General features: G+C 44.1%; 1 protein-coding gene across 1 annotated transcript; it reads right to left on the bottom strand.

Moving 5' to 3' along the window:
- Positions 1–11,273: 11,273 nt before the first annotated feature.
- Positions 11,274–22,037, bottom strand: LOC109300491 (putative P2Y purinoceptor 10). Its single transcript, XM_019521143.1, has 2 exons — positions 21,845–22,037; positions 11,274–13,997 (listed from the first exon to the last, which is right to left on the bottom strand). Exon 2 carries the CDS (start codon positions 13,965–13,967, stop codon positions 12,837–12,839), a length of 1,131 nt encoding a protein of 376 aa, XP_019376688.1. The 5' UTR covers positions 13,968–13,997; positions 21,845–22,037; the 3' UTR covers positions 11,274–12,836.
- Between the last annotated feature and the right edge of the window lie 1,077 nt (positions 22,038–23,114).

The following is a 23,114-nucleotide window of genomic DNA, read 5'->3' as shown; positions in this document are numbered from 1 at the left end:
GCAAGCAGCAGTCTCCACAGTGCCAAACCAGGACCTAGGTGGAAGCCTCTACAGTGAGTGGTTCTGCCTGGATAGACATCTCATCGGGCAAACAGAGGAGGAAATAGCAGTGGCAGTGGCTCTGGCACTGCTATGGCCTCCAGCTGCTTCCCTGGGTCTCTTAATCTGCTGCTTCTCTCTTTCTGTCCCTCCTGCCAAGCAGACCTTCTCTAGCAAACTCCCTGTAAGCTGGCCTGTTTGCTGCTCCTTGGTGCTGAAAGGTTTCCTTTTCCCTGCCAACCTGCTTCCTCTCACCAATGTGACAGTGAAGAAAGGTGAGAGTTTCCAAGCAAACTCCCAAGCGAACTCCCTCTTGCTCTGGATTCCAGTGAAACAAGGGGCTTAAGTATTGGTCTAACCTGCCGAGTTTTAGCTACATACACTAAATTGATATAGGTTAGTTACTCTTAACTAAAGAGAGAGCTTACCTTTAAGGCTCCCCTACAAAGATGGGTGGGGTGACAAACTGATCTGCAAACTTCCTTGTTTACTCAGGAAATCTCCTTTTATACCCTTCTGGACCTGGACTGACTCTAGCCTTTTGTTAGGACTTTTGTCAGCCATAGGCAGCAATCACTTAGCTAGCAACTCTCCCAGCTGCTCAGAGCACTTCCCCAACCACACAGCCCATCAAACAAACATTCAGCAAGCCAAACAGACAGCCCTGGCTCACTTACCTTCCCAGAGCAGGATCTGGTGCCTGACTCTTCTTCCTTTTCTTATTTTCTTCCCCCTTCCCCTTCCTCCTCTTGTTCCCAGTGAATTCCTTGCAAACTGCCCAGTTTCCTGCCCCTGTTCACTGGTATTCCTTTCTTTAGTTGTGTATGTCAGTCATATTTGGTATAACTCAACTACTAGGTTTGTTGAGTGAAAGTAAAGTGAATTTGAATTTTGCTCTGAGCAGAATCTATGCAAACTGGGTCAATCTACCAGTAACCTCTTGCTTAGTTTTGGCTTCACTGGCACCTCAAATAGCAACCAAAATGCAAACCACTAGGTGCATTTTTTTGCTCAAGTAGTTCACAGATTTTCTCTACAGAAATATTTACCCTTGACTCCAGACCCTGCTTTATATTTGCATTAAAGAATCCCAGTACTTTTAGGGTACTGTTGCCTGGTCCCTGTAGCCATTTAATAGGGGTAAGGAGAATCCCATCCTTGTGCGGGCTGCAGTAAGAATCAGGGATAGCTGAGACTGTTACTCTTGTATCTATTTTAAATGGCATTGGCTGTCCATTGAGCTCAATTTCTGTCATCCAGACTCCTGGATCTGATGAAGACTCTGTAATTTCATCTAAAAGTACTGTGCAATCCCCTGCATCCTGTTCTGTGATTTCATAGACTCCAGTGGTGGAGCGACAAACTGAAGCATAGTGACCTTTCTTTTTACATTGCCAACATATTGCTTCCATAGCAGGACACTGACCACATCCATGTCCTGGAGTTTGTCCACACCTGTGGCATTGGTCTCCTTCCCCCACTTGTTTGCCACTGTGGGCACTGATGCGACCACTCCCTGTATTTGTTGTGCCTGTCAATACTATTTGTATTTGTTTGTAGTTTTTTACAGTGTGCATTGCATCCATATTAATTAATGTTTGACAGGACTGAGAATTACTCCTGATGGGTATCTCATCCCATTCTCATAAATAAATTAAGAGGCTCCAGTGGGTGGCAAATTGGCTTGAGGGGCTGCTCACAGAGAGTGGTGGTGGACAGGTCAGTATCAACCTGAAAGAATGTGCGTAGTGGGGTCCCACAGGGCTCAGTCCTTGGACCTGTACTCTTCAATGCATGAATGACTCATGTCCCTGGTGGCTGGGGGGGCACAGCAGTGGCAGGAGCACAGCAGCAATGGCAGGAACGGTGGGAGCACGGCAGCAGTAAGCAGGAGCTCCTGCAGACACCACCAGTGCTGTCGGCAGTGGGTGGGGGGTGGCAAGCACTGACCAAGGGTCGGTGACCACCCACAGTCACCACTGGCAGCATCGGCAGAGGCCAGCAGACCACCCGCAGGCACCGCCAACAGTGTCAGTGGTGCCTTTTTGTAGGGGGTGCACCGCCACACTTGGGGGGTGCATGTGCATACGTGTGCACCCCCTACGCATCTCCCCTGCTTCAATGTCTTCATCAGTGACTTGGATGGGGACATGAAGTGTACATTGTCCAAGTTTGTGGATGATACTAAATTGTGGGGGTGAAGTGAACACACCAGAGGGTAGGGAATGATTGCAGGCGGACCCGGACAGGTTGGTAAAGTGAGCAGAACACAATAGGATGCAGTTCAACAGGGACAAATGCAGAGTGCTGCACCTAGTGCATAAAAATATCCAGCACACCTACTGGCTGGGGAATGACACTCTCAGCAGCACAGAAGCAGAAAGGGATCTCGGAGTCATAGTAGACTCCAAGATTGATATGAGTCATCAGTGTGACAAAATCAGATGCAAAGCTAACTGCACTTTATCATGCATTAGCAGATGCATGATGAATAGATCCAAGGAGGTGATACTTCCCCTCTATGAGCCATTGGTCAGACGGCAGTTGGAGTACTGTGTCCAGTTTTGCACGCTGTACTTTAAGAAGGATGTGGACAACCTTGAGAGGGTCCAGAGGAGGGCCACTTGTATGGTTAAGGGTCTGCAGGCTAAGCCCTATGAGGAGAGACTAAGGGAACTGAATCTCTTCAGCCTCCACAAGAGAAGGCTGAGAGGTGATCTTGTGGCTGCCTACAAATTCATTAGTGGGGTGCAGCAAGGGATTGGAGATGCTCTGTTCACCAGGGCACCTCTTGGGGTAACAAGGAACAATGGTCACAAACTAACAGAGAGCATATTTAGGCTGGATATCAGGAAAAACTTCACGGTAAGGGTGGCCAAAATTTGGAATGGGCTTCCAAGGGAGGTGGTGCTGTTCCCTACTTTGGGGTCTTTAAGAGAAGGTTGGACAGACATCTGGCTGGCGCCATCTGATCCCAGCACTCTTTCTTGCCCAGGCAGCGGGTTGGACTCAATGATTTGTTGAGGTTCGTTCTGACCAAGAGGGACCAGCGAGGAATGGGAGAGACCCTGTTCCCCTGAGCACTACCAGGAGTAACTAGGAATAACAGCTACAAGTTGACTGAGAGTAGGTTCAGGCTAGACATCAGGAAGCACTGCTTCACAGTCAGGGCGGCTAGGATCTGGAACCAACTTCCAAGGGAAGTGGTGCTCGCTCCTACTCTGGGGGTCTTCAAAAGGAGGCTAGGTAATCACCTAGCCTGGGTCATTTGAACCCCGTGGCAGGGGGTCGGACTTGATGATCTGCTCAGGTCCCTTCCGACTCTACCAACTATGAAACTATGACCCTAGCATCTATGAATCTATGAATTAACTAGCTCTGATTGGAAGCCTGTGAGATAGCCTTCTGGAGTGTTAAATCAGAGTCCAGATGTAATCTCTGTGAGAGCTCTGTATCGTGAAACCCCACAACTAAGTCCCTAATGAGCTTCTTCTTAAGATCCCCATATTGGCAGGATTTGGCCATTGTATACAAAAATGTGATTAATCTGTCTACAGATTCTGAAGGCTCCTGTTTATGAAGACTGAATCTAGCTCATTCATAAATCCTATTTCTTTTGCCCAGAAAATTATAAGTTAATGCTTCCATCACTGCAGCATATTGCTTTTTCTCTGCGTCTGTAAGAGGCACTGACAGCAGAATTTCATCCACCTGATCTCCCATACAGTAGATAAGAGTACCCACTTGGTAGCTTCTGGCTGTTTTGTCCAGGCCCAAGGGTGCTACAGTGTGGGGGCTACCTGCTGCCTAGTCTGCTACCTGCCACTTAGCCCCCTTATGCCCCAGCCAGCCCTTCTGCAGCACATTGAGTCAGGATGGGGCTAGCAGCCCCAGGCTGGCTAACTAACCCCCCAGGTACCCTGCCATCCAGGATTGCTCCACCCTGGCTTGAATTGCTGTGGTGCCAGGTGAAGACACTGCTGTGGAGCCGGCAAAGCAGCTAAATCCAGCGTGAACTGCACTAGAGTTTATTCAGACACATTAATAGCATGTGTAGATACCCCCACTGTATCTGGACTGTCCTTCCTCAAGTGAGATAATAGGCATCCCCTTTCCTATTGCATTTGCTTAGACCTTGGAATACCATGTTCTTTTTAGATTTAGTAAAGGGATACTTGAACTATGTTTCCTAAGCCCCTGCCAAACATTACATATATAACACAATTAACTGGTTAATTGCTCAATAAATTTAGACTGGCCACATGTGCAAAGTAATGATTATGCTATAAAAATGTCATTCCAACTATAAAAAGAGCCAACCAGCTACAAAGCTAGTGCTTGAAAATGTGTAACAACGTTTTTATAGCTGGTTTCTAGCCAGCTTTAATTTGAGCGTGTGGCAGGGTCCCTAGAAAGTGAGTGTTGCATAGATGGTTTCTCCACTCTGCATAGCTTTCACTTGCTCCGCTAGGTTGGTGCCATCTGATGTCTGCTTTGAGTTTTAGATTCATGTGAATTCTCAAAATCCAGATGAACATCATTGTCATAGTTTATTATTAAATGGTACACGTTAGGTTCTTTTTATTTGCATTTTGGTTTCTGAGATTATAGATTGCTCTCAATATCAATTTTTTTTCTTTGCAACAAGGACTAGAAACTTACTTTTGTAATGACATCTGACAGTCTCTTGGTTCCAGAGACAGGGGCTTTGAGAAATGTACCAAAAATCATGAGAAACACAATAAACTGTGAAAGTTGGTAACTATGCTGTCTAGCAGAGAGAGACTGGGGAGCTGACCAAAGGGAAAATATGACTTGGCCATGCTCACGCATGAAGTTGGTGCCTGAACTGGGAATGGAACCCAGATGTTCTGACTCCCTGTGTATCAATGAAGATAGTGTCCTTTCTCTGCTGCCTTTGCCTAGAAAGCTCTGTACTAATGGGTAGTTATTTTGAGAATTCCTTATTTGTAAGGTGCATTTTTCTGTACCAACCCTGTGCAATTCTAGTCACAGCAATCCATGAAGGAATTAAATCTGTCTAAAATAATCTATTGTGTGGGACAAACTCCTTACAAATGATACTGCATTAATTGTGAGAACCATGTAGTTTGAATTTTAACAGTAGTACTTGGGGCTTCTTGAGCAATCTGACACTCAGACTGTCACCAGTTTTGAGAAGTCTAGTTCACCCTGTCCCAGGCTCCTGCCAGACATACAGAAAAAGGCAGGAAAGGTAAAGACACATGTGGCATAGCAGGAAGTATGACTTTGTGAATTGCCCATCATGTCTTATTGCCAGTGCAGAGAGCCTGAGATCACGATCCTGGGCTCCCTATGCACTAACAAGTAGCAAGCTCCCATGGCCAAGAGCCCCCTCAGCTGAGGGGACTCTCAGCTGTGGCATCATACCAAGTGCTTCCATGGCTGGGAGTCCCATCAGCTGATCCAAGCTCTCAGCCACAAGGGTGTACCATGCACTTTCATGACTGGGAGGCCCATCAGCTCCCAGCTCCCAGCCGTGGGAGCGCATGGTGCACCCCCACATCTGGAAGCCCCATCAGTTGCACCATGTGGGTGCACCTGGCCACACATGCAAATAATGACATCATAGAAACTAATCATTTTATGGCTGCTTCCTTGTTTTATAACACCATTAATTGCTTAAATCTCTGGCCAGGTTACAATTTAAGATGTGATTAACTGGTTAATCACATCTTAAGTTTAATATGTGGCTGGGGCCTCATTGTCACAAACAGCCCTGATGGTCCAGAGGTTCATTCTCTTCAGTTTTGGCCTTCAAAAAGATGTGATGTTTAAGAGAAAAGCCACTACAGTTCTTTCCTGGTTTCACTTGTCCTTTTTCACTTTCTTTTTTCCTACACCCATTCAGAATGTTTTGCTCTTCTTCAGGACAGAAGAGACATTTTAATCTCTGTGGACATGATTCCTCAAAGAGATTTAAGCACTTCACTGCCACCTTTGGTGCTCCACTCAGCTGTCAACTAACTCTGGAAGGACCCTGATTTGCTTGGTGCCTAAGTTTCCACAGATGAAATTACCTAGATGCCTAAATGTCAGCTTCTGGGTATTCATATAGTCACCCAGGTTCACACAGTGCTGAGCTGCTCGGTATCTAAGCCCTGGCAGGTTCACAAAGAAGGCATTCTCCTGCCAGTCTGGCATGCAGAGCCTGCTTTGATAAGCAATCTTTCAAGTCCACCTGATCAGGCATTCTACTGCAGAGAAGGAGGGGGAGCAGATGCCCTTTATGGCTAATCCCTCCACGGACAGAGTACATGCTGAGGATGTGGAAGTGCCAGGATGGAGCAGGAATTTGAACCCAGAACTCCTATCTCCTCAGACAGCACAGTAGCCACGTAGGATATGGGGTCTTCTGAGATGAGTCGCTCCCTGCCCCTCCTGTTTTAAAGCATGCTGTATTTAAAGGAGTTAAATACTCAGTGGAGCAGAGCCTGGAGCCTTGTTCTCCCAAGTGAGTGCTCTAAGCACCAGCTTAGAGAGTCATCTTCCCTCCATCCCTTTGGCTCAATGAATACTGAGGCTCCTAGCAGCATGAGAGGGCTCAAAGCTGTGGCTCCCAGATGAATGGAAGTTTCTTCCTCCAGGCCAGAGTTAGACACCCAAGTCCCTGAGAGGGGTGGACATAGGTCCTTATTTCTGTTCTCTGCATTTCCTGTTAGCTGGTAGGTAACTCCCTGCTCAGCATGCTTGCTGCAGAGAGGGTCCCTTTCTTAGGACATCTCTCCATGTGCTGTATAAGGAATCTAGGCTCCTAATGCAGGAGCATACTAAGCGTTAGGTATTGCAACCCAAAGCCTATGTCCTCCTTGTGGCTTTAACCATGCTAACCCTTTTTTCCTCACACACAGTCACCTGCTTTCTATGATGATTCAGACTGGGTTGCAACAAGCCCTGTCCCCACTAACCTCAGTATGATTTCTGCCATCATTGGTCAGCCAGTGGCATAGCTGTGCTGATGCAACCCCTGGAGTACAAAGATGAAGGAACTTCTAGCAGAGCTTACTGCAGCTTGAAGTGGGAGTAAGTTTGGCCAGTTTTGTAGAGTGACTAATTAATTCCACTATGCTGTTCAACCCAGGCGGTTTTGTAGGCTGTATTTCATTCCAGACAGGGTGTGGCCCTGAAAAACAAGGAAGGCATTGCTGTGTCAGAGCCTGTTGGCATCTCCGTTTGGTACTTGGTTTCTATTCTAGAGACTTTTCTGATGAAGGACTGTGATCATATTGACCAGGACAGTGGCTTTGCCCACGTATGTTTAGAATTGCACAATCAGGGTAAACTCCAGAGGCCGGTGTCTAGGGCCACAGGGGACCACAAAAGGGAATCTGCTTGAAAACAAAGAGCCTGCTTATTGGAGCAGAATTCAATGGGTGTTTCCACTGTTCATTTCTGAAAAATTAGGCCATTAACAATATCCTGCTTACCTTCTCCTAGGCACCTATTTTGCTGCTGTTTTCCAGGTCTCTCATTTTTCCTTGAGTTGACAGGTGGGCTAATGTGGCCAGATAGTCCCCTGATATTGTTCCAACATGCACATATTTGTAGATTAAGATGGCTGATCTATACTTTAAAAGTATTGCTGGCATAGCTATGGCATTTGGGAGTGTGCAGAAGGGGAAAAAAAGCACCATTATCTGAGGAAAATGCTGGCAAAAACCTTAATGCAGATGAATTTGTACAAGGGGGAAAAAAGCCCTTTTCCTGGTATAATTTATTATGTTCTGGAAACTCATTTAAGCTATTACAGCAGAAAAGCATTATTGGTAGGCGGATCTCTACTATAGGATTTTCCTGGCATAGACATACCAACAAACTCAAAGAGAGAGAAATTATTGGCTCTTCCTTGGTCTGCAGTTAATGTTGTTTGAATTATGAAGATGTGCTGAGAAGCTGAGCAAACTGAAAATAAGCTGGTAACAGTCCCAATGGCAGTTAGAAATTTGGAAAGCAGAGCTACCATTGCCATTAAAGTTATCCTCACTAGAGTTTTTACCTTGCATTAATTGATTGCCAGCTAACACGTTTATAAAAGCTAACATGGACAGTCCCCAGATGTGTTCCAGGATGCACATATTTATGATTTACCTAATGACTGGGGCACACTTAAAATATTTCTTGGAATAACTTTATTATAGGCATGTGTTTCATCTGAATTAAACACTTTGTTCAAATCATTAAATTAAACCATTTGTTCTTCCTCTCTTTCTCTTGTGTTCACTTGTGCTTGCCAAAGTCTTTGTTTCCTCCTTTGTAATCTCTCCTAAACACCATGTGTCATCTCTTGAAGCTTTATTTAAACAAGATTCAGGTTAACTAGGTACAAAGTCCTAGCTATTTCATGTCTGCCTGTCTCTTGTACTGTAAATACCAAAGCAAATTAGCTCAGGTTGACTGGATTTCCTCTGGTCTTTCTCAGAATAGCTTTGACAACATGAGCAGTATAGAATAAAGGAAGCTGCATGTTTTTACCAGAAATGCAACATAGGAAAGAAATATGCAACCTATCATTATTGAACACACAACCTCACTTTCAAAAAAGTGCGTCCAAGCCCTACATTTTCTGTAATTTCTGGTTTGGGCACCATGATTAAGAATGTGTTCATCTGCAAGCTGCGTTGGCAATGTGTCCTTTGATGCGATAAGCCATTAAGTTGAGGGTTTTTCACTGTTCCTCTGCACTGATTCTCTCATCAAGCTTGGTAACTTTGTGTTGTGTCTGTATTAAAATCAAAGTGAAGGGTGGTAGTATGGTTTGCAGATCTTTGGCACAGCTGCCTGATAAAAAGGATGGCTAAACACAATCCATTTTAGGTGCAGCAGAAGCAACAGGTGGTGGAGAAGGGAGTGTGGGGAGAAGAATGCATTTGCTCTCCACTGTGTTAAACAGTAGTTGCCATCTTCTATTGCATACTTTTTGTCCAGTCGTGACTCCTTCCACAAATACATTTTTGTTCACTTGGAGGAAAACCTGTGTGACAATACAGCCTAAGACTATGCTGACTTCTGAGTGAAGAGCAGTCTACTCCCCATTCCCATTGACTCTGTGTTGAGGGTTCCCAGAACTATACAAGAATAAATGCCCACCTTGCAGCATCAGCCCATTACCATAACGAACTTCTCAATTTGTGCCATCCTGACTCATGCCACCTTTAAAACTATTACAAGTCAGTTGTCTCGTATCAATCTGGGCTTTTTCCCTGGGCTGGAATAGTGTTGGGGAGTTCTGTGGGCACATCTGTTATGTGCAAGGCCAGGCAGGCACATTTGATTCAGATTTGACAACTACAGACATTCCCAAATTGTGACATTCCCAAATTTGCCATCTTAGAACCAGAAAAAAAACCCAAGTCATACATTTAAAGTCTATCACCTAATATAACATATTTTAATTTTATTACAAAAAATATTTTTGTCATGATTTGTGTTTGTGTAGTGTGTATAGAGGTAACTGCATAATAAATTCTTAGCCTTTTATATTGTGTAGCGGGTGTGGTTGGGGTGTGTGTATGTGGTGGAGGTGTATGGTGTGTGTGTATGGTGGGGTGGGGGTGTTTAGGGTATGTGGGGATTGTGAGGGGGTGTGGCTGTGGGGGGGCATAGGGTATGTTGGGGGGTTGTGTGGTTTTGTGGGTGTGTGGCTCTGGAACACACTGTCCTCTCCTGCAGTCAATGCAGGCAACACTGCGGGGGGCGTCTGTGTGTGTATGTGGTTTGTGGGGTGTGAGGGAGAGTGTGGGGTGTGAGGGAGGGTATGGGGCCCACCCATACACTCCCTTCCCTCATGGTGCAGTAGCAGGTGGGGGTGCTGGTGCCTGGCTCTGGCCAGCACTGCACGTTGCAACAAAAAGCACACCTCCACCGAGCCGTTTGTTTCCCTGGCACTCCCCGTATTTGTAGGGCACAAGAGAGAAGCCCCAGGCACTGGAGCCAGCTGCTTTCTCCACGCCAGCACCTGGGGCTTCCCTCCTGTGGCCCATGAGCGTGGGGAGCACTGGGAAACAAATGGCCAGCGAAGGCTGCACTCCTTACAGCACTTGCTGGAGCCAGGAGCCAGGAGCCAGGCACCAGCACCGAGCAAAGCAACCCCCGTGCTGCTGCTGTCCCCCACTGCCTGCCAGGACAGTGTGCCATGCGGGGAGTGTGTGGGGGAGTCCTCACACCCCTCCCTCCTCATGCCCACACCCTGTCCAGCCAAGCTTCACACTGCTGCCGCCCCCATGGGCAAGGGCCCTCTGCTCTGTGCTCCTGCCCAGCTGCAGCCCTGCCCCCGCTTCCCTATCTGCTGCCTGGAGGAAGCCCGATGCCGGGGAAGCCTGCAGCAGCAGCCCTGCCCCATGCCAGCCCTTCTGCCCATGAGTGTAGGAGTGAGGCATAATAGGATATGTTGGGGGCAGGTATAGACACCTCGCTCCCACCCTTGTGGGCGGAAGGGCTGGGTGGGGCAGAATTCATTGCGGGGTGCCACAGACTGGATGAAAGTGCCTGGATCCAGCCTGCAGGCCTTACTTTGCCCATGCCTGAGTTAAACCATGGATTCAAACCTTGGGTCTGTTGCATGGTACCATAGGGGGGCTGTGCATGGACTAACTTTCTGACTGTTAAGCCAATTTAACTTTTTTAAATTGACTTAACTGTCAGAGTGTATACACTTATGTGGATCAGAGTCGACTTAATGGTGGCAGAAGATAATATACTTCCAAGGTGTATTGTCTTGAGTCACATTAGTTAAGTCAACTTAGCTCACAAGATGAGACCATGTCAAGGAGCTGTACATGTGTAGGCTCTGAGAGCTTAACTTAAGTTCTCTCTCTTAAATTAACTGTGTTAACTTAAGTCAACTTAGTACATGAGTACATACTCAGAGTGCCCTGATCTCTGGACTATTGACGTTCTGGGGTCTCACTTTCTGATTTTTGGTGAATGGTTCCAAGAAGCATTGGATTCATCCTGATGCAAAATGAGAAAAAAATGAAATAGCTAAGTCTTGTAGGGAAAAAAAACCAATTTCCCAACTAGCTAAGCTTCAGAGCTTGTGTAGCATACAGTTTTGGGGTGGGTTGAATATTTTGACTGAAATGGATGCATTCTTGTGTCTGAATAAACAGTCATTAGGAAGACTGTAATGTCATTACAAATTTCAGCGGAACCAAATCCTTTCTTTCCCCCACAAAGTAAATCAGCATTTGGCAGAGTATTAAAAAATGGTTTTATATATATAATAAATTACTCCATTTTCATTGTAATCTACTGAAACAGCAACATTAATCAACTCAAACCATGCTATTGCCAGAAATAAAGTATTACTGATTTAAAAAAATACCTTGACTGATATCTCAAATATTCTAAATGTAGCTTGGAGACAAGAATCCTATAGGGCTGTAAGGGTAATAACAAGCATTAAACGCACTCTCAAGACTCCTCAAGTAGGAGATGGAAATGATTAGTCAAATCCCCATTATAGGCAAGGGAATTTCACTACATGGATCACCTGAAGACACACATTTTAGAATATCTTTGAAGATGAGTTATGGGACCTAACAATTTCCCCAGGAAATGAAAGAGAGCGTTGTACAAGGAGGCTATGGTAAATAGGGAGATGATCACAATGAGAATATTTTTTAAAAGATAAAGTTAAGGGATCTGTCTCTTTCAGATATCCTGTATCTGTTGGCAAGAGATGTTTTCATCCTATATTTCTGAGTTTAGCATAAACTTAGCTTATCATTTCAACTTTGAAATGCACCTCTGTAGAGCAAAATGTCTTGCTCTGTGTAGCAGGGCACTAAGATGTGCCTGCTTCTTTAAGGGCAGAAGCAGCCTGGCCAGAGAGCCCTGTAGGTAGGCAGAGCTCCACACCTTCAGGTTGCCTGAGCAACAGCCTAAGGGGGTGATTGGCCAGCAGCTGCAGGTGGTCAGGTGACTGGAAGGAGGCAGGGCCCTGGGGATATATAAGCTCAATTTTGGAGTTTGGATTCACTCTCTCTGGCAACTGGGAGGGGAAGGAGGTCCTGCACAAGGGAGTTGCCTGAGACCTGGTGCTACCTGCTTTGTTACCCAAGTGCAGTACGACTCCAGGAGCTCCCCAGGTACCTGGGGCTAGGAGGCATGCTACCCTAAGGATGGACATTTGCCCTCTTAAAGGGACAGAGTGCTGCCTTCATTGTTAGTATTATATTATAGCCCAGGGGCTTATGTTTGTGTTGTTATTTGCACCAGTGGTTTTGGGATGAGACTATAAGGGGTGGAGGAGGCCTTATCAGTGCCCAGCAGGTGGGGCACCCTATTGTGTAGAGCCCAGTGCTAGAAGGGCACAGCTATGGAGGCCAGAGGGGCCCAGTGCCATAGGGGCGCAATAAGCAGGGACATGAAAGAGGCCCAGCATAGGGGTGGAGTTAGGCCCAGGAAAGGACTAAGTGAGTCAGCTGTTCATATCACATTGCAAGGCATGGGGCGTGGTAAAGGGGAGGATTTGGAGCTACACAAATAGCCTGTAAGGCTTGAGGTGTCCTGCGAGGCACTATCTGGAAAAGGCCCAGCGAGGGGTCTGAAGATCAGTATGGTCTAGCAGGGTTCAGTGGGACTGGGAGCCGTACAAAGACTTATAGGCAGCCTCCCTATTTATCATTTTACCAATAAGGTGTGCCAGACAAAATAAGAAGGTGCCCTTGGGGCAGAGCTGGCCCGGTTACAGGGCACCAGGAAATGTCATGGCCAACCCTGGGACCCCCATCTGCCACACTTTGCCATAAGACTTATTGTAAATCAAACTCTTCAGATTCCATTGGAGGACTTTCCATGTTGTTTGTTTGATTAAACAGTCTTGGAAAAAGCCAACATTTGACACATAAAATACTTCCTTTCTCTGTATTATCATCATCAATGGTTTCCTTTAAAGATGATCTACTCTCTCTGTCCGTAAGGCCACTCCTGTGGGCAGCACCTCCGTGCCTCAATAATTGGTCTTGAAACTCTGATGTCATAAAGTAATAGAGGATTGGATCTAAACAACAGTTCAGGCTTGCAAGACATAGAGAAACTGGATGAAAATGAAGCGTACTTCTGCGTATGGAACAGTTTGTGATTAAATTCTCTTTCACCATCATAAAAAGAGGAAAGTTTATGTGATATGGTGTAAAACAGATGAAAAATACAGCTGCACATGTCAGGATCATGCGTAAAGCTCGCTTTTTTTCACTTGTGGGTTGCAAGGATGTTTGGAATTCCTGTAGAGACTCCCTCATTTTCCAAGTGCAGTATGCAATAATGCAAATGGGGATCACAAACCCAGATAATTCAGCTATTGTTACCAAAGTCACAGTAGCTTCTGTTGTAATTTGCTTCACTTCAAGGTCTGCAAAACATATATTTGTATGGTTGGACAATGCAGGACTTCTAAAAATTGGCACTGTTAAGCATGCAGCTCCAACAAATATCCATACAACAACACTAATGGCTATATCATACCTGCACTTCCAGTCTTTGGCCTTGAATGGATGGAGGAGAAAAAGGTATCTTTGCATGCTTATACAAGTAAGGAAACAAATGCTTGCATACATGTTGAGATACTTCAGGTAGAAACAAAGCTGACAAAAGGAGCTCCCAAAGGGCCATGTATGATTTAAATAATAAAACATTCGGAGAGGTAATGACAGAACATGAGCAAGATCAGCCACAGCCAAATTTATCATAAAAATTATGGCTTTGCTTTTTTTGCTGATGAAGCGACACAAAATCCATAATGCAATGCTGTTTGCTAGTAGACCAGGTATAAATATTATTATGTAAGTGGCTGCATACAGAGAGAACTGAAATTTCATGTTGGGGTCAGTGCAGTTTCCCGAAGATCTGGTGCTCTGCATCTTGAGAGGTATCTGTGAATTCATTTAGGACTTGATAGAATGGATGGAAGACTTCTGTAGAGAGAAAAACAGGTTTTCAGCGTTTAATTTTTTTCATTTTCTAATACAGAAAAACAGTGTTAAATGACATCTTACACCCATGAGTTGTATTTAGATTGTAAATTCTTCATGGCTTAGACCATCTATTCCTATGGGTATATCAATACTGCAGTTTGCAGGATAGTGTAGAGATGTCCCAGTGAACTGGGATAACAGAAGCAGTCTAGCCACAGCAGCCTGGAAGTCCACACAGGATAACATATCTGTTTCTCCACTAAATAAATTAGCCCACTGTGCTCCTGTGGCCCAACTGCTTCGCTTAAAATGAACTAGCTTGGATCTGAAGGCAATTCTACATGGTAGTCTGTACAGCCAACTTGGCCTGTGTTTTGTACAGTGCCTAACACAATGGAACCCTAGACACTGGTGATCCTTAAACTATAATAAATATGATTTTAAAAGAAAGATTATAGGAAAAAGTATGCATTTTACTCAATTTAAGAAAATGAAAGTGTGTTACAGGCAAGAAAGATGCTATCACCATCAGAATTCAGGCCATACAGAACACATTACTGTAGTTAACAGTGGCATGCTCTGCACCCACCCCAACATTACTTTGTCAGATCTGAGTCCTGGGTCTTTTCTCTCCATCCAGTCCAGGTATGAAACTGCCAAGAATCTTGACATTGGGGACACAAACGCAGAGGCTATCCGAACTGTGCCGAGGGCTAAACCACTACTGCCTGGAAAGTATAGCAGGGACAAGAAAGGGATTTGGTTGGGGAGGAAAGAGAGCTGGACCAACTCTTAAATGTGTTGATCTAGTGCATCTTCTGCTCAGCCTCACTGAAGGTTGTCTATGGAGCCCTGCCCAGGATACAAAACTGCTCCCTAGGCATAATACTGCAACAAGCCTGGGTGTAGCTAGCTGCCAGACAACTCTTCAGACCTCTAGGGCATGTATACACCACCAGAGGACCATGCTGCAGGATGCAGAAACGTAACATGCTACAATGACTCTGCTCATTCTGCCCCCACTTCCTTGAAAACTATGCACCCAATGCTGTGGCTACATTACGTACCACTTTTGGGAGTACTTACTGGCACATGCCTACTGCCACAGGAACTGATTACTGTCATGGATCCTCTTATCAGAGAACCCGCACCCCTTTCAAGGGAAGCTAGGCCTTGGGACTCCCTGAAAAGCCGTATCTGGTTTGCCTCCTGTAGGACCCCCTTCAGCCAGCCCTGGCATGACTTTTTGAGAGGCAAGCCTCTGGCTTTGAGATCCTCGGTCTTCAAGTGGGTCAGGAAGGTGTCCGAGTGACACATTTCCAAACACAATAGCAGACAGCTGCAGTCGAAAGAAAGGCTGTATAGTGTGCCACTGCAGAGCACCTCAGCATCATCTCAGCTTGTGTTTTTTTTCTCTCTGTCCTCCCTGGGAGTCTTATTTTTTTTTTCTCTCTCTCTCTCCAGCTCCCTCAAATACCTTTTCCTTCCCGTCCTCAAGCAGTCTACAACATTAGGAACAAAGTGTATCAAAGCTTGTCCTTAACCTGAGGACTAACAGGAGCCTATTAAATTGATACTTAATGTTATTAGTCTGTGGGGCCTGCTGTTAGCCCAGACTGTTATCTTCTCCTGGGGTGAAAAGGGCATCTAGATGTCCTCCTATGAAATCATCCACAGCAAAACATGCTCATGAGCCCTCCAAAATGTTCCCCCCAAGAATTCCAACCCAGCACTCTGCCTCTTGATTCATAGTCACATTATGTCCATTTTGGGGTGTAGCACATACGTGCAAAACAGGCATGGTATGCTTCACTTTGATACCTCTAATATGGTCCTTTGACTGTGTCCCAAGATTTTCTTTCACAGGTACCTCAGTAACCTCTGATTTTGTTCATTTGGCATCAGTCAACTTTTCCCAAATGGCTGCTGTCATTCAGACTTGTAGAGAAGCTCACCAAGAAGTTAAATAAAAATACTTTTGAATTAACTAAGATTGAACACAGAGGCCTGGCAATAGCAGATACCAAGAGCAAGAAACAGCATCAGTAAAAGCCTGGGCTAACAGACAACAGAGTGTGAAGGAGGTCTGCAGTGGAAAAGAGCAGACCAATTCATCAGAGTTCTGGCTCCATATTTAGGATTAAATGTATAAATTAATAGCTGACCAAATGTGCGTCAGTATCTCTAATTCGATTTCTAAGGCATGAGGCACAATGTAGTCATTATGCTACAATAACAATTCCAAATACAATGAAATACCAATCCTTTGAGTTGGACCAGAAGCCCTCCTGTTTGGGTGACTTTCCTCCATTTCCCCTTTACATATCACAGAGGCCCAGAGTTGAGAGCTCAGGTTGTACCTAAGTGGTGCAGAGGCGCTTGTGCAGGCCTTCTGCATAATGATGTAGTTCATCATCCAAAGCAACAATTTGGGTAAACATCACATTTAATTGGGTAAAAGGGCTACTTCTTGTGCAACAGGCAATAAAACGAGGGCAAGCTCTATCATTTAGCACACAACCATGTAATTTTTCTTACAGCACTGGATACTATTATAATGTGTGTTATTTTAATTGACCACAAGGCACCACAGGCAGATTGGTGTTTGTTTCTCTTTAGGGGATCAGGATCGGATCTTGGAAAATATCTAGCATGAAGTTTACCACCATGACTGTTCCCACTGACAAACAAAAACATAATGTTTTTGATGGCAGTGGGGCTGCTTGCAGTTTTTGAGCCGGCAGAAATCTTGCAAAAAGCTCAGGGCAGATTTTTACAAGGGTTTTGGGACCCAGTTGTGATCATAATTACAAAACAATTCAAGAGTCTTTTTAAGGACATGGATGGACATCAGTGTTTTATTTTGTTTTAAAAAGTAGGGGAGAGGCAATCCAACCCCTAAACCCAAGACACCTTTACCCAATCCAATAAAGAATTATCCCAAACAATCATGGCTAAGTAGTTAACATTGCTTTAGGTTTCATCTGTCTATGTCCACCCTGTCGCAGTCATTTGCTAAAAGTAAACTGTTGCCTGGTTTCTCACTGTCTAGCAGCAAGGTACTGTAATACCCACCTGCTGTGTGACCCACCCTGGGATAGCTGTCCATCTATTTACCCCTGATTATGGTGTAATTTTTATGTTGGCATACACACCAGCATAATTTATACTATGGTAGGAATAAATCTATCAAGTGTTCCTGATTCATTGTGACATTTATGCCATTCTTTCAGAGCAACTTAACGGGCTATGCATCCCATGTGCTGAGATGATCTAGAAATCTGGCTACTTATTCTGGTGCCTAACAGGGAGCTGAGCACTTCTGAAAATCTGGATGTAAAAATGGGTCTTGCAAGTACAGGGATCACTGTTAACTGCTTGAAAGTCTTGCCTTTTGTTAACAAGGAACCTGATTTGTTTCAGAGGTTGTGAATATTTATAGTGCCAATTGCCTTCAACACATCTGAAATTTAAACCTTCCTCAAGCTCTTCAACGGCCTGCTGAACCTTAGTGTTAGAAGACGGAGAGATTCACACTTGCAGGAATATCTAGTAACGTTTTATTTGGCAAAATTTGAAGAGTGATCTTTTTTTAAAGTTTAATCAGAATCCAAATTCACTCACCAATCAAATTCCTATTACCAACCAAATACCAAATCCAAAAACCTGAAACTCAATACACAGTCTGTAGCATCCATTTCTTATCAGCTTAATTCAACAGGCATCCTTGCAGATGCTCCCATAATGCCTGCTCAGGGGATCTATGACCCATATTGTAAGAGGAAATCACATCTAACTATATTTAGCAAAGGCACGAATCTTACTTGTGTAGGAACTACGTCAACAGAACCTAAAGGATTCGGTGGGAAGAAACAGTAAGTGTATCAAGACATTGGTCAGAGCTGAAGAAACCATTTCTGTTGGATAAATACTTGAAAACCTAGAAGTGTAAATGTGTTCCCCTATAGCCTCCTTTTCAAAAGCTTTCCTTTCAAAAGAAGTATTTTGAAGATGTTTACCAAAACCTATCAAAGTATATCTGACCCCAGTTGACTTCTTGCCCTTTGGGCAGGGGGCTGGATCAGATGATCTCATGAGGCCCCTTCCAGCCCTAATGTCTATGAAATCTATTAAATGTATATAGATTTTGCTTAAGAACATAAACACTATCCTGTGTCAGACCATTAGTCCATCCAGCCAGTCTCTTACAGGGACCAAATGTGGATTCTTAGGGAAAGAGCACTGAAATATGGCATATCCAGACTGGCTGGCCCAGTGCTTCTCTCCCTTTGCAGCTTCTAGCATTCAGAAGTCTAGGATGTCCTGCTTGTGAGGTTGCAGCACTAACTACCATGTTAAATACCACTGATGGACCCATCTTTCATGAATTTTTCCAGTGCCTTTTTATGCTGATTAAATTATCAGCCTTTACAATGTCTTGTGGCAATGAGCCCCACAAGTTAATTGCAGCCTGAGTGAAAAAGAACTTCCTTCCATTTGCTGTAAACCTGCTACCTATTAATTTCATTGTATATCCCCTAGTTCTAATATTGAGAGGGACAATAAATAGTAAATTGCTATTTACTTTCTCTATGCCATTCTGATTTTATAGTCCTCTGTCTTATCACACTGCCCCAGTTGTCTTTTCTTTTTCTAAGCTGAAAAATTGTAGCCTGCTTAGTTTTTCCTTGTACAGAAGCATCCTCATACCTTGGCACATCCTTGTTGCCTTTCTCTGTACCTTTTCTAGTTCTGCTGTCACCATTTTTGAGGGGCGGGGAGAGAAATCAGAACCACATGCTGTATTCAACGGTTCCCACGGTTGTACATAGGCATAATGACACTTTCTGTTTTTTCAATTCCTTTTTTACTTTCTGGTAGTGTAAGAGTGATGTTGTAGTTGTGATGGTCCAAAAATTATAAGAGGCAACGATTTCTTAAAGTGGTATCTTTTATTGAACCAACTCTGTAGTTGGGATAGAGTTACACAAGCTTTTGAATGCCAGATGTTCCAATCCAGTCCAGGGGATTTGGCCTGGCCCTGTGACCTGACCCAAAACCAGCTGCGCATGGGGAGGGGGCATTACCTGGCCCTCCGGAAGGAAGCTGGCATGGCAAAGTCTCAACCTAGCCGGATGGAGGGAAGGGGGATGTGGCCTGGCTCCGATTGTGCTGTGTGGTGGCAGGGTCATGGCCCAGCTCTGACCCATCCCATGGGGCTTGGGATTTTGGCAGTGAGGAGGGATGGCTGTATAAAGTGCCACTGCTCTCCCACCTCCAAATTTCCCATCCCGCGGGCAGTCCCACAGGCTGGATTCCAAGGCTCCATGGGCTACATTTGGCCTGCAGGCCAGAGGTTGAGCATCCCTGGTTTGCACGGTTTTCTTCGTACAAGTATTTCGATTTTCAGGCACTTGTGCAACTGGACACTTTTTATCTGTTTTGTTTTGTTTTTAAATTAAAATGAAACCTTTTTCCATGCTGGCCACAGAACAGCCACAGATTAATGCCCCTTCCTGACTACTGTCTTGGCTGAGAGCAAAAGGTGCCCCAACCTACTGCCAACTACAGTCCCAGTGTAATTTAGTACCATTTGAACATTTTTCTCAGTGATAGATTTTCATTTTTTCAGTGAAAAAAAGGAACCCAGGTTAGTCCTGCTAAGATCACTTATTCTCTTCATCCCGAAAAATATACGGAAGACCAGGGTTCTCTTCTGCTTCTCAAAGTTTTATTACGCACAGCAGTGGTACATGACGTACACTGTGATATCATCTCAGAGTGGTCAGTCCCAAGTCAGAGGTGCCGCGTAGTACTTTCAGTTCCCCGGGTGTTGTCAAGCAGGGGACTGTGGGGGGTCAAATGGGGGGGGTTGCTAATCACCTCTGGGTGCTTTCAGGACCCACCCTTCTGGCACCCAGAAATGATGTCCCTATTTGCACAACCCAGGCAGAATTTGATATTAATGAAATCATAGCATATATGGTTGTAAGAGACCTCAAAAGGCATCTAATTACTTCCAAATCGCACCTGAGGCCAGTGTTGCCTAAATCCACAGCCCACATACATTAAGCTCTGCTTGACAAGCAGAAACTGCTTTTTTAATTCAGTGACACTGCTTCTGTGCCTGACGGCAAGTAGCTGTATTTCTAAGGCAAAGGTTATTCAGGACAGATGAGGGCCTCAAATATTCTTATTGCAGTTCACGTGTTTGAAGCTCTCACTTCCTTCAAGACCTCAAAAAGTCCATCAGGAAGGGAAGAATAAAGCTGCTGGTGCCCTTGGAGAACCCCGCCCCCACTCCTGAGGTCTAAATGCACTTCAACTTGATGTTTTCCACACAAAAAGATGCTGCCAAGCTAATGAATAACACAGCGCTGGGGAAAGAAGCCCCTAACAAAGCTTCAAGAATCAGTGAGGGGGTATTGTGGCTTGGCTGTTTTTAACTCAAGGCTTAAGAGTGTGGGGAAATGAGTTTCCCTTTCAGAGGAAAATCGGATGCAGGTGGCCCTAGGGAGAGAGTATATTAGAATACACTTACGTTTCTTTCGTATCCAACCTGTACTTCCAATTTTTGTTTCATAGTTTACTGCTTCTAAACTTGCATACAATTAATGTGGCTAACAACTATTGCCAAGCTGCTGTCAAACTGGATTAAACCCAAGACTCCTTCAGTAAAACTTCCTGAACTGAATGGGTCTGTATTGCGAGCTGAGCCTCTGCTGACTTGCCCTCTTGCCTTTCTGTCTCTGGCTTCTGTGATTCCTTCTATATTCTATATCCCTGTGTAACTACAGGGATGTTATCTGGTTTCCACACATTTAAATGAAGACAGATTTCTAGAACATAATTAGTGTAGCTTTTGATCATCTCAATATTTGCTATTGCAGTAGTTTATAGAGGCCTCAGCCTGGGTGAAGATGTCAGCATACAAAGCAATAGACAAAAGACAGGCTCCAGCCCTGAGGAGTGTCCTGCTGAAATGAAGGCAGGACACAGAAACAGGATTTTATTACAGAGGATGAGGAGATGGAGAACATGGGTAATGGTGATAGCAATGTAGGGTTATACAGAACTTCCCTCTGCTGAATTAACAGCTTAAACCAATTTTTAAAATGCACATAAAGGCCAAAAAAAAAAAAAGTGTCAGTGGTAAGTAACTTTTTTCTGTGTTCTTATATGGCTGACTTCAGTGGAAATTGCCTGACTATTCTGAATCACTCTGTGCCCCACCCAGTTCTATATTTCTGTAATATTGTGTTTAAAATTTCCAGTCACCGAAGTATCAGTACTGAACTCTTTTCATTATTTTTTTCAGTGGCATAAAGAGGGGGGAGCCCGTATTCCAGATCCAAAGAACCCCAAACATAGGGAAGTTTAAACCAGCCAATTTTTTTGGCCAAGTTTCACCCTAGGGTTATGCTCAAATTCTCAGAGAAGGGGAGAAATGCATCGTTGTAACAAAATCTGTTGATGACACGAAATAATCTCTTTACTTAAGCAAAGTAGGCTTTCTAGAGCCTTTTAAAATAACAATTATTAAATTTTAAACCCATGCACTGAAATAGAATATGTACAATGAAATTAAATTATCCATTTTAGCAGCTTGTATCAATCAAGAAAACACTTTCTATGAAATACTTTCATTGCTTTCTGATCCACAATAGCAGTCTTCTCCCTACTTACTACCTGCATAGAAACAGAAATGAAATGCCATTCTGTCCAAGTCTGCTGAAGATACCTTATTAGAGTATTTAAAAACTCTCTTAAAAAAACAGATCATAGCATCACCAAAGATTGTTATAAGTTAGATCTACAAAAGGAAATGCTGCAGAGAGCAAGCTTACCTCACTGTAGTATCCATTCTTCAAGAGGACCTCTACATCAAGGAGCAGGGGAAGCAACAGCCTTCTATTTTTACTTCATCCTATAAATTCCAACCACAAAGAGACTTAAATTCACATTTAATGTGAGAAGTACTATTTTTTAAAACACCCTTGCCCCAGAGCTCAGAACTCTTGCTGGCATCTGCAGACTGTAGTGTCTGTAGAACAGGAAATCCTGTATTTTGTGTCTCTTCCCCAGTCAAAATCTCTGCAGTTACTGAGTTAAATCTAGGCAGGCGATGACGTCATTTTGATGCAAGTGAAGTGGGATGTGCAACAATGTTTGTGTGTTTTTCCAACAAAATTTGCAGTGACCCCTATATTTTATGCATTCCTTAAATCATTTTGTATTGTTCTTCTCTTTGTTTTTTTGTCGTTGTTGATTCTGTTGGCTAAAATATAAAAAAAAAATCCATTCATGATTGAAGACTAAAATACAGCTGAAAAAGAATATGCATGTCTAAAATGAGTGGAAAATGTGAAATTTGGTTTTAGATTTCACATACAAAACATTGTGGTTTATTGTTTGAAAGGGCTAAAAATAGCAACATCCAATATAGGCTCATAACATCATTGTTATTCCAGCCTCTCCTTTTGACATACGCAATTTCTTTTCCATGAGCATATAAGAGATCCCTTCCTCAGAGATGGAAGTGTATACAGGGATGTTTTCTGGCATGTCAGAAAACACAGCATGCGTGCTTTGCAGTTACTGTCAGTTGCTTGGTTGCTGGGATAATGTGATATGTGCTGCAATGCCACTTGCCAGGTCCCACTCTTAGCACAGATCATATGGCAGCACTACAGCTGGCACAGTGCTTCCACTTAGTTCATTTGCTGATGAAAGACCAAAAGAAAAATCATTGTTCTAAAATCTCCAGTTGGATTGGTTTTATGGTTGTTTAGGACAAGCAGATGCATACTGGAATACCAATATGGAAAAAAAACCCTTATAGAACTATAGAAAATTAGCATTGGAAGGGATGTCAGGAGATCATATGGTCCAACCTCCTGCTCAAAGCAGGACCATCCCCAACTAAATCATCCCAGCCAAGGCTTTGTCTAGCCAGGTCTTAAAAACATCCAGGGATGGAGGTTCCACAACTGCTCTGGGTAACCTCTTCCAGTGCTTTACTACCCTTCTACTGAGAGAGATTTTTTCCTAATAGCTAACCTAACCTTCCCTTGCTGCAACTTGAGACTTAACTCAATCCTCTTTGGAACCACCCTT

This window comes from Gavialis gangeticus, unplaced genomic scaffold (assembly GCF_001723915.1).
Source record: "Gavialis gangeticus isolate Ggan-Ray unplaced genomic scaffold, GavGan_comp1, whole genome shotgun sequence".
NCBI classification, from domain to species: Eukaryota; Metazoa; Chordata; order Crocodylia; family Gavialidae; genus Gavialis; species Gavialis gangeticus.
Note: the sequence above shows the minus strand (reverse complement) of the source record. Positions and strands in the feature narration are given on the sequence as shown.

Excerpts from the sequence above, each read along its gene's own strand:
- LOC109300491 (XM_019521143.1), bottom strand. The coding sequence starts at position 13,967 with ATGAATTCACAGATACCTCTCAAGATGCAGAGCACCAGATCTTCGGGA.